At 34.2% G+C, this 12,112-nt stretch overlaps 1 protein-coding gene across 14 annotated transcripts in view; it reads right to left on the bottom strand.

The window, feature by feature from the left end:
- Positions 1-11,030, bottom strand: part of LOC112570849 (MAP/microtubule affinity-regulating kinase 3-like) — a 31,384-nt gene extending 20,354 nt beyond the window's left edge. For 9 of the 14 annotated variants that reach the window (XM_025249501.1, XM_025249508.1, XM_025249509.1 and 6 more), the window contains exons 1-10: positions 10,514-11,029; positions 10,238-10,393; positions 8,074-8,127; positions 6,889-6,937; positions 6,170-6,235; positions 4,734-4,804; positions 4,467-4,523; positions 4,031-4,166; positions 1,281-1,381; positions 782-901 (exon numbers count right to left, since the gene is read on the bottom strand). In XM_025249501.1, coding sequence (XP_025105286.1) covers positions 782-901; positions 1,281-1,381; positions 4,031-4,166; positions 4,467-4,523; positions 4,734-4,804; positions 6,170-6,235; positions 6,889-6,937; positions 8,074-8,127; positions 10,238-10,393; positions 10,514-10,576 — 873 coding nt within the window. In that variant the 5' untranslated portion in view covers positions 10,577-11,029. Of the gene's footprint in view, positions 1-781; positions 902-1,280; positions 1,382-3,852; positions 3,989-4,030; positions 4,167-4,466; positions 4,524-4,733; positions 4,805-6,169; positions 6,236-6,888; positions 6,938-8,073; positions 8,128-10,237; positions 10,394-10,513 lie in introns of all 14 variants that reach the window. The other 5 variants (XM_025249506.1, XM_025249510.1, XM_025249504.1 and 2 more) reach the window with 2 other exon arrangements.
- Between the last annotated feature and the right edge of the window lie 1,082 nt (positions 11,031-12,112).

Here is a 12,112-nt window from a genome sequence, read left to right as displayed (position 1 = left end):
ATATAAACTTTTAGAGCTGTTTACACGCTGCTAAACACATCAGTATTCAGCGAATAAATTTTCCATATTCTAAATTGACAGTATTATAGGTATACTGACCAATAAAATTTAAAATAATGATATAACAACATATATCATATATATAAAATAAAGGAAAGAAAACAAACAGGAAAAAACTGTATACCATCTTTTCTTTGTTCAAACGAATATACTTAATAAAGTAAGCTTAACTGCTTTGTCCATACAAAGTTTCTACATCCGAGACGGAATATTTGCTTCTCTGCCTTGGCTTATTGTGCTTAAAGCCGATAGCCAGAGATTGATACATCCATAAAAATATAAATTTTTTAATCTTATTTCCATGTTTCTTATTTTGTCTCATTTTCCATAGAAAATATGGAAAATTGTGCGAGTAAACAGCTCTGCTTTTGCTGAATTTTGCTTTAGCACTTTCAGCTCTAGTAAAATATCAGGAAGTCAGGATAAATTGAGTAAAATCTGTAAGTCAAACTGCAAAATAATTATCAAACAACGGAATATTACATAGCTACGTAACAATTTCTTTAAATCTAACAAAACTTTCAGATTTTTTTTTTTTAAAGTCCAATTTTATTCAAGCTTGGACATTATCATAAACAATTTTAAAATATCACCAACTGGATTAAAAAAAACCACCTAGATCAGATTGCAGCATGCTAAAAGTTATTTTACTCTTTTGATTGATCCTATGAACTGAATTTGTCTCAAGGATTAACAGGTCAATATCAAAAGACACACCTACCTCAAGACTTAACCTCTTCTGAGGATTCAAAACAAGGAATTTTTTAAGAAGATTTTCACAATCTGTTGACATGTAGAAAGGAATCCTGTATTTCCCTCTCAGCACCCTTTCCCGTAGTTCCTAAAACATACAATAACAGACTGGTCAAACAGAGCCAGACATGCAAGATAAAAATGACGAGTTTATGTTATAATTCACAAAATGCCTTTGTATAAAAATTTTAATTAATCTGTTTTCTTAGGAGGGACATGTGAAAAAGTATCAAAATATATCAGTTTTAAAACACAAGCATAAACACCCATTATAAAAATTTCTCCTATTGCAATTGTGACTTACATTTCTATCTCTCACACAAAATCTCTGGAACAATCTGAGAACACTTTTGAAAAAAAAAACATCTGTAACATCTTTTTTTTTTTTTTCACTGCATAACTTCATTTTGCTGTTTGCTCCTTTATACAGCCACTCTTCCTTTAAATAGTGTTGTAATCAGACATACCTTGAGGTTTTGACCATCAAAGGGAAGTGACCCACTGACAAGTGTGTATAGAATAACTCCCAGACTCCAAACATCAACTTCTGGCCCATCATATTTCTTGCCTAAAAGCCAAGGCCAAACAAAAAATAAATTAAAACCATAAATATTTACAAATACATTGCTATTTTTAATGTCTGCTTTATAAAAGTTAATGTATGATTTATACAGTCTCAGATTATGCTTTAGGTATGTTTGTAATTTCTCATAATACTACATGAAGAAACAAATTCTCCACCTGCCCACCCATTTACATCTTTCTCCATTGCCCCAAGCCCAAGTGCAATGAAACTTTCATGTTATATTTCATGACTCAATTTTTTTTTAGTTCTTATACGTTAACAACAGTTACGATTAGATACATAAGCATAAACATGCAAAAAAATGAGTGAAAAACATTCATGCAAAATGGACCAATATATCTTGATGTTTCCTCTAACAAAAAGTATGTTTAAGAATATAAACCAAAATATATCTCAAAAAGGGTTCGTGAACTCTACTACAAATGTTATAGATTATCACTAAACTTAACTTTACATTTTAAAGAATACAACAAAGATGAAAATGCCATTTTAAGAAACTGCACAATGAACAGTGGAGGAAAGTTTAGTCTTTACTATTAAATTCTTACGGATTATGGAGTTGGTGTGGTTATATAGATAAGGGTGTAAAGTAAATCTGAGTATCTGTATACCCGAATAACTCACAGGAAAGAAAAAGGGAAATGGGTCAAGTGATAGAAACTGATGTTCTGAATCATGTCTGATCAAACATTCGAGTTGTAAAATGGACTGTTTCTTTACAAGCGCTTCTAGAACACAGGTTTAGGGAAGTTAAAGTCATCATGTTGGTAAAGTGACAAAACTGACCAACTGCCAGAGAGCTGTCAATCTTTTAAGCAGGGATAGTAACAATTTTGGTATGGTGGATTTGGAGATCATGCAGCAAAACTGCAAATTGGAAAATGCCAATATGACAGAGAATAATGCTACGAAAAGTAACATTTAGTTTCAATTGCTGTGGGAGGAAGCATTATGCCAATTATCTCTGTGTGTGAAAAATCGAAAAAAGAAATTACAAAACTTAACGAACCTCCTCAGGCATTGCTTGCATTAAAACCAGTTGTTCTGGCAGTAGAATTTGTATACCTTTCGTACAAATGAAGCCAGTGCTTTCTCAAAAGTAAGACTTAACTTGGGACTTTACTTTTCTTGTAAGCTATGCACTTACGCAGATTGCAAGCTGTCCATGTTTATCAACAATTGCAAGCTAGATCATGATCATGCTGGCCAGTCAGCAAAACTGCTAATGTACAGCTTTGACATTTTTGTCAAATGGGTCTACCATAAAACTGCTAACATCACTTTCTTGTCCAGTAGATACCACTACCTCACACATTAAAGCCAATTTAAGTAAGCAAACATCATGGCCTACATAAATCAGCCAGAAGCTGTTTTTTAAAGGTGAATTAAGTAAATGATTCATTTGCAACCCCAAATTTTGATTGGACATGATTCAGAACACCAATATTTATTATTTAAGCGTAACATACTGTTTCTCTTGCTTTTACCTTTATGGAGTATCTTTAAAATTTGTTTAGCAAAAACAAACCAACCAGATTTCACTTATTATTATCCACATCATAAAAGAGTCTCTTAAATCAATATTTTAAAATCTCAAAACAATGTTTGAATGACATGTAAGCAGCTTAGATTTCTTTCTTCTCCTAGCATTACCTACACATTTTAAAAAATGCATTTTTTTCTTTTATTCTTGAACTTCAAACCAACAGCAAGGACATATTTTAATTTCAATGCACTGCATCCATGCAAAAATGGTTTTCTGAAAGCATTTTGTAAATTTATGCACAGGACTATTCTGCTCAGTAACTTACAGGAAATCTGTTAAATAGTAAGTACTGAAAGGTAGTGGAAGACTTTGAAAACATGCAAATAATATATAAAAAGGCAACAGTGAGAGCAAATACAAATGTAATTTAAAGTCAACAAACAAAAAAAAAAAAAGAAAAGAAAAAAGTCAAATTAACCAAATGAACGAGACAGCACTTAATTATGTCTAAATCACTCTAGCTAAGAACATCAATGGAACAGGCAGTTCTGTTATGAAGTTCCCTAAAACAACTTCGGAGCAGACTGGAGGCAAATTATTTTTTTTAGAAGCACAACCAGTTATGCTATTATTATATTGTTTTCTCTCTAAATCTTTGTACTACAATTACTTAAAAGTCCTTTCAGAGGATCAGAAAAACTTGTACTGTGCAGATGATTCTATACCGTTTATAACTCAATATGCCACTTAAAAAACATCAAAACCAACTAAAGAACCAGCAAAATATCTGTGAATCAAACTTTTTTTAAAAAAAGCTCTAAATTAACTGCAAGCTGGTAAAGCTATAGGCTTCAAGAACATTCCTGAAACCTGCTTTTTTTTAAATGCTCCAATCACCCTTGAAGTTGTTTTGCTACCCAAACAGAACTGACAGGTTCTTGTCACAAGAATGTCCACTGGATCCTACCCATAAACAATTCAGGTGCTGCATAGGGTGGACTACCACAGAAAGTATCCAGTTTCTGTCCCGCCACAAACTCGTTGCTAAAGCCGTAATCGGCAATTTTGATATGCATGTCTCGTTCAAGGAGCACATTTTCAGCCTGCAAAATAAAATGGTGGACAGGATCAAATGAGACGCCTACCCTGAAACAACTCTGGTGCTGCATAAGGCGGGCTCCCGCAGAAAGTGTCCAGTTTGTTTCCTGGCACAAACTCATTGCTAAAACCGTAATCCGCAATTTTGATATTCATGTCACCATCGAGCAGCAAGTTTTCTGCCTGAAATAAAAGCATAAACAGGCTATATCCAATTCTGTCAAGCTACTTCTTAAATGTAGATTGAATTCTTACATTCTTATTTTGTCCATCATCTAAGGACGTACTTTTCTATGTTATTCTGTATCCACAACAGCCAGATGTTTTCCTTTCTGGGTCTTTTTCTGGGAAAGTGGGCTTTTTAAAACATAATCTTGCAAGTGTATTAATGTTTTCAATTTAGTGAAGAAAATATATGCAAACCACAAGTAAAACTGTGCAAAAGCCCCTCACTTCCTAAACTTGAAACTGGCGTAACTTTACCTTCAAATCTCTATGTACAATGTGCTTCTGATGACAATACTGAACGGCAGAAACAATCTGCAACATAAGACAGCAAGATTTTCTTTAATTAAATCTCAAAATGGTTATTTAAAAATAAACATTAAATTATAATGGACACATCCCCCTTCTTCACTAGGGAAGAAAAGTCCTTTCTGACAAAATTTGAATCTGCATCAAACCATGTTATGCCCAGAACAGTAGAAATAATACTGCCTAGTTTGAATAACTTTCAAGTACTTGTTATACCTGTCTGAACTTAGCTCTGGCCTCCTTCTCCTTCATCCTTCCATGGGCTACAAGGTAGTCAAAGACCTCACCTGTCAAACATACCCACAATACACAATCATGTACATCCCTTGACCGCTATTATAAATAATTGTTTAGACAGGTTAGATTGTTCACCGAAAGTCAAATAAACCAATTCAAAAATATATAAGCCACTATTTGCAATACATATCTGATGCATTACTTTCTTCATCAGCATCAAATATGCTTGTTGTTTAAGTCTTTTTTTTTTTTAATCCCTCAAGATAAAGGAATGTATTGTATTTCCATTATACCGGTTTTCCTGTATGTCAGCAATGAACTAAGGTATAAAATTTAGCAGTTAAGCCATTATACAGATCTTAAATTGCATTTTGAAAAAAACTCTCTGCTGTATGTACAACAAACTGAATGGATTTTAGTTCACTATTAAATTTTAAGTGCCACAGAAAAGAACTAAATTCATGTTACAGATTCCAATTCTTTTAGAATTATTGCTGGCATTACTTCAAAACATCTAAAATTCCTAATGTGTATAATCTTACAACTTATTTCCAGTAGTGTGCACCAAGACCAATTAAATCCAACATCTTACTAAATTTAATAATAATCACATCATAAACACTGACATTTATTTATACACATGATAGTCCCTAACATTTAAGAAACTTCAGCCTTGCTGCCAAAATAAAGCGATCTTTGCATTTTGAAGTGCTTCCAAAAAAACAAAAATGATCCCAGGATGATCCAGTAACAAGATTTACTGTTAGCCTCATGATTAAGGGCCCAGTGCACGTACAATGGGTGGTGACGCAAAAATATCAATTCCTAAGAACTCCTTACATAGACATCCATGCCAACATGTAGTGTACCTCAAACATGTATACTTAACTAGTAATATACAAGAAAAATTAACAATCAACTCTAACGCCAAGCCCCCAAAATCTCACAATGATTGTATGTGTAAAATAGTTATTAACTTATTAAGACAGCAGCTTCTGAATAAAATCATCTAAAAAGTCTATGGATCAATGAACCTTGCTAGTTGTTTACGTGCCGATTATTATTTCCTATTGCTAGTCTAGCACCACTGTCGGTCAAACAATAATTTATTTCTAAAGCTTAATGATATCATTAGGGATGGATAGATGTGTAAATATTATAAATAAAATGTTACTTAGGGAAAAGCGGGTAATGTGATTTAAGAGTTTTAGAAAAGTAGTGTTGTTATTTGAATACTTGTGAACAAGCCATTTTCGAGAATAAATTTCATTTGGATAGCAAAGTTGAAGCTTATCTCATTATAGTAGGTTCAACAAGATCTGCATGACAGGCAGAATATTGGGCAGCCAGTTATAAAATTATTTCAGTGAGTGACAAAAAAACTATTTTTAAAACAAACAAAACCATATCAATACCTCCACTGGCATACTCCATGACAAGATAAAGTGTCTTCTCTGTCTCTATGACCTCGAAGATCTTCACTGAAAGAAAGTTTTCAATATTCTTACACTTACTAATGCCTTCAACTATATATTTAGTATCTCAAATCTTTCTACAATTTTTTCCATAAACAATTATAGCTTGCATCATTCTACTTAACCAGTACTGAATTCCCAAACAGCACACATCATTCATAGTCAAAAATTAACTGAAATTGAAATTTGTAATTTCAGAGTAAGAAAATCAAGTAAGAAATATGCTTTGACTCCCCAGCCATAAAGCAGATCTGCACTTACTGTAAAATACAAAAACTATTAACTTCAAATAAGCAAGAAAGTCCATTTCTGCAATGAAATACGTTGGCTACATATGCTTACAAATAATAATTTCCTGAAAGGCCTCTTTAACAGGTCCAACCTTGACAAAGTTTAATATAAATACAGCTGGCACAACCATGCATGGTGAGTTTAATGAGGTAAATTAAGATGACTCAACATATCTGCAATATGTGTCCTTCTCAATGCATACTTTTTGTCACTAAAAAGCACTATTGACTCATACATTGTTATAATTTTCACCTAAGTCAGAGATTATGCTTGCATGGCATGGTGTCATTAAGAACATAAAAGCACCATACATCAAAACCTATTCTCGATAATCAATTCTTACTAATAAGTGTATCAACAAAACTTACCGATATTTGGATGGTCCAGCAACTTCATAATTCTGACTTCACGAAAAAGCTGTGTAAAAACAGAGAGAACAAGAAAAAGTGGTTAAATAAAGCAGTGGTTCTCAAAGTATTTCGGACCGCGGACCACTTTACTTAAGTAAAAAATATGGCGGACCAGCAAGGCCTAAAAATCACTCAGTAGTATGAATTTCAAATTTAAATTGCCGCATTTGTTTCATTACAATTCAAAACTAAATGTCCTTTTGTGACAGTAGTATAGTAATAAGCTGACATAAAGCTACCTCGTTATTTGTAATTAAAATGTTAATGCGAGTAATGCATCACTTTAAACATCACTTTGCTGACATATGATGACTGCAGCCGCGGACCACCTGACCTATGCACGCGGACCACTAGTGGTCCGCGGACCACACTTTGAGAACCACTGAAATAAAGTACTGCGGGAAATTTATCCCAATATACTAGCATCCATTTAAGAAAACATTCGGAGTCATTATTGACACTTGCTGACAATTTTATATCATGGCAAACTACTTGGAATAGGGGTATGATGAATTTGAAAACTTCTCAAAATATCTATCAATTAGCATACAAGTTCATATCCAAACTAATCAATTATATTTAATGAGTGGTATATTGTAGCATCTAAATTCTGCATGGACAATAATAAAACAGCAAAAGAAAAATTCATCTATGCAAACATTTTAAGGAAAACTCAGATTTACACATGATATTCACAAACTCAAACCTCTATTTCAAAAGAATATCTTTCTATGTGAAAATATAAAATTAAGCGTGATTCATTTTCAGAATGCGAAGACTATAATGTTAAAAATTCCTCAAACATTCTTGAGATAAAGATCTATAAAAATCAATATGCACAAAAAAAGAATCCCTGGCATCATGGTATGATTCAACTTAAATGTTCACATCACAAAAGACCAAGATTACAATCAACAGCCACATAGGTGGATCAGTGGTAATTTGTGATGTTCCAGCTTTGCACTTTGTCTGCGTACAATGGGGTTGTTCAAATTTTATAAATTAGCACTGTTTATGGAACCTGGCCAATAGTTTGGAAAGAACTGTGTACTAAGTAAAAATAACCAACCTTTAAATCTTCATTTTCCCAAAGAAACATGGAAGTCTATACACTAGTAAACACTAGTCCTTTCTCTTACTAACCTTTTGAAGACTTGAAGGATTCAGCTGAGTCTTGTCAATGATCTTGATTGCAACCTGCACATGAATGCATATGTATGCATGAAACCAGACGCATGAAATCACACCCACCAAAAATTAACAAACCTATACAGCTATAAATGAGTGAGTGTTTACACATGCTCTTCTAATCAATACAGTACTACACAAATGTAATAGAGGCTAGGTCTGTAAAACATAAAAACCCAGCAACATTCACCTTTTCTAGGAAATGGTAACTGCAGCATATTAGGAAGAGCAACCTATCAATACAATCATTTGCTATACCAATGTTTTCATGGTGTAGTAAATGCGAACAGTAAACAAGAAGCGCAATTTTACAAATTACCTACTGCACAGCTGAGTAAGTGCAGAAAGCAGCAATATAGGCACATGTTGTCAAGTGAACATTTTCAACAGCTGGACATCCCAACAACAAAATAGACACCATTTTATGGTTTTAAGACTAGCGTTGTTTATTAACTATATACATGTGAATTATATACACGGAAGCAAATGTATCTACTGACTAAATTTCTCTCTTATTTCCTTGCCAAAAGATGCCCCTATGCTGTTCTTCCTCTCACTTTTGTCCCAGCTCTCTTTTATCTTACCATCATTGTGTAAGTAATATCACTGTCACGGCACAGACACAAATTTCTAAACAAAATGTCCTTTACTAGCATAATTCAACAGCATCATACCAAGTTTTGCTTTTTGGCATTCATTAGTTTTATCACTTATTAAGGTCAGTTGTCAGAATATTTTTATATGAGTTAAGTCAGTATGGATGCACCATGAATTGCTGTGAAATATATATTCTACACCTGCAAAAAGTATGTTAAAAGCAATAGCACACATTTAAGCATGTAAATAACTTGTCTTCTTGACCAGATTTTTTTTTTTGCCTGAAATTAGTGGATAGGAACATAATTTATCAAAAAGACTTTTTTTTAAAATTTGCTTCCATATAATATGTTCACATATTTATTATTCACAATAATTTATCTGTACTGTGACTTGTGTCTAGAAAAAGTATTTTTTTAGTCAGTTTTTGTAAGTAGTAGTTGGCAGTTTTAAATTATGCCAATAAGCCCAGATTTATTTAAGATTTTTACTGGTGAAGACACTATCAAGATGTGATAATCAATTGATAACTTTTAAATTTTGAAAGCTTGACTACTCAATAATTCAGTTAAAAGTAAAAAGCATGCAAATCTTGAACCAAGCTTCTGGGGGATTTTTTGGGGGAAAATAATGGGGGAGGAGGGAGCTGCATGAGTGTTTTCATGTTTCTGGCAAATGTTTAAAGTCAACATCTTAATTAACCTTTCTGTTTCTTATAATTGTTGCTGTCATGAGGTGCATCAATGATAATATCAAGACCAGTCAAAGAAATCTTTCTTTTAAATGTTCCAAAGGAAGACTTCAGACAAATCTTGCTTTGCCCCTTGAAATTCATTTTTTTCCATAAAATTTGCTTAATTAGATCACTGTTTTGCATTGTTGTGTTGCTCCAAAGTGGGAAGCACATAGCCAAGTGGTTAAAGCACTGATTTCTAACAGTCAGGAGTGCTGGTTCAATACCTGTGTGGTGCAACAAACTTTTCCTAGTCATCCCAACTGTTGGGAATGGATATCTGACTTTAAAGAGGGTTATGCATTGAGGGAGAAATGGGTACCACTTTTAAAAAAGAAAACTGGCATCGAGAAAAGCAAGGATCTAAAACCTCACTCCCTAATATCCCTTTTCATTTTTAATGTTCAGGCTTGAATATTATAAGAACTGAGATTAAACAACCAATTACATAAATGGTTGTCTGGGACAAGGTCCAGTTAAAAGTTAAAGTCAACCCATTTAATCCATTAAATAATTATAACCAAACGGCTTTTGTCAATGCAGAAATGTTTAAAAGACCCAAAATCAACCATTACCATCCCATTACTTCTTCCCCTGAATAAACATACTGAACAAATGGTAATTGATGATAACAATTTATAGTGCATTTTTTTGCTGAGATCATTTCCTGCTCAAAAAAGTCTTAATTTTTTTGGAGAAACAGTTCCAAATTACCACTGCATTATTACGAAAGTGAAACCAGTGACTGGATGATCATTTTATAAACTGTATCGGTGTTTTAAAAAATACCTCTTTCCCTGTTGGTACATGCTTGGCCAATTTGACTTTTGCAAAATTTCCCTTCCCAATGGTCTTTATAAGACGATATTTGCCAATGTGCGGTTCATCTGAGCGATTTCTTGGCACAGAAGGGTGCAGAATGCTTGGGTTGACATCGTCACCACCCTGTAACATCGAATAATTGTATATGATTACCGGCATAAAGTGTACATTTTACAAACACTTAAACAGAACTTCGCTGATAATACTGTAATAAAAATAAATCACCAAACACAAATTACTTACATGTCGATCAACAGTGACAGACTCATGAACCGTCTGAAGAGGAACTCTGGCTGCGGCCGACATTTTGAATTTATAATTGATGGACTAAAGCTTAAATAGGCGTTCCTTTCAAGATTACTGTGAACTATCCTTTATCACAAAGCTGCAGACAAATTCAACATCAATGTCCAAGCACATCCGCACTGAATAAATGCACTAGCGACTCGAGCTCCGCCGGACTTCGCCCGAAAAGCAAGTCGCTAAGGCTGAAACTCCAGGCAAATCGCACTGCAGGAAGCGAGAACGTTAACACTTAGCAGTGCTAGTCCACACAGAAATCCAACGAAACATGGACTAATATGTCCACAGTAAATCAGTTTTTGAGCCTGTGACCATTATTGTCATCTCATCCCTTTGTATAACGTGTATTATCCATGTTTATATCCCGACTGCCACCGAAATTTCACCCATCAAAATGGCTGACTTTTCCTTCCACGCCTGGATAGACGTGCGCATGGAGGTCAAGTGAACGGCGGAAAACGATTGGCTCCCCTGAGAAGGCATGACATCATCCCGGTGAAAACAGCTGTAAGACAGTAGCAACAGTGCTTATGATACAGCTTCAGTTTCGATTATATTAACGAAACTCTAAACTTCCTTGATTACAAAATTCACATTTCTGAAGAGAGATGCCGGATATTTTATCTTACTAGATATGAGTGCATTGAAATGAGCGATGCAAGCAGGTGCTTGCTATAGCCCGAAGGTCTTTAGGTGGAAACGCCCACTTTGTCTGACGGGCTCAGGTTATGAGAGATTCTTTTTTTTTTTCTGTGTGACATGAGCAGTGTGAGGATTTCATCGTTATCTCATCTATACAGCACGAAAAGTGATGGTATCCAACCTTCCAAGGTCAGAGAAACTAGAGTCTGCTTCAACAAACATAAGGCATTAAACAGTGTGAGAAATTCGTTGCTGTGGGGCGAGTATATTATCTAAGAGCTATAGTTAATGCTATAGTAAGATGAACTCTTAAGTTTCAAACATGCATATCTGTCGATCAAGTTCACGAAATCATCACCATCTTGTCATCGGTGGTGAAGAAGTGAAAAAGGAGCTTAATTGTGGACTGTTTTAATTATAGCATACAATCATTCTGTCCATTTTAATAATATACATGTACGATAATATTTACGTGATGCTGAAGATGTTCACAGTTCTTTTATGTATGCATGCTTTGGCTTTTGAAATCCATTCTTCTGTATCGTAAAACAATCAAAAGACAATCTGTATTGACCATAGTTAAATATTGCCCAGTCTGTAATTTAAAAAGATCATCGTAGAAGTGAAAGAGTTTGTCTCTCGTTTTCTTTCATCCTTGCAAAAAATACTGTAGTTGGATAATATTCCAACTTTGTAAAACTGTGAGCAATAAAAACGTATATTTTAAACAGAATGTTTTCTCAACTAATGAACTCTGCTTCTTCGTGAAATATGCAACTCTTTCCCTTGCAGAACTGGCGCATACAGAGAGTCTTCTCTAAAAGCACGATAGGTACGCCTAAAGCTAACTCTGCCATTCATATCGATTCTCAGAACTGACGGCATCTTGTGCCGAAT

Source organism: Pomacea canaliculata, linkage group LG8, assembly GCF_003073045.1.
Source record: "Pomacea canaliculata isolate SZHN2017 linkage group LG8, ASM307304v1, whole genome shotgun sequence".
NCBI lineage: Eukaryota > Metazoa > Mollusca > Gastropoda > Architaenioglossa > Ampullariidae > Pomacea > Pomacea canaliculata.
Note: the sequence above shows the minus strand (reverse complement) of the source record. Positions and strands in the feature narration are given on the sequence as shown.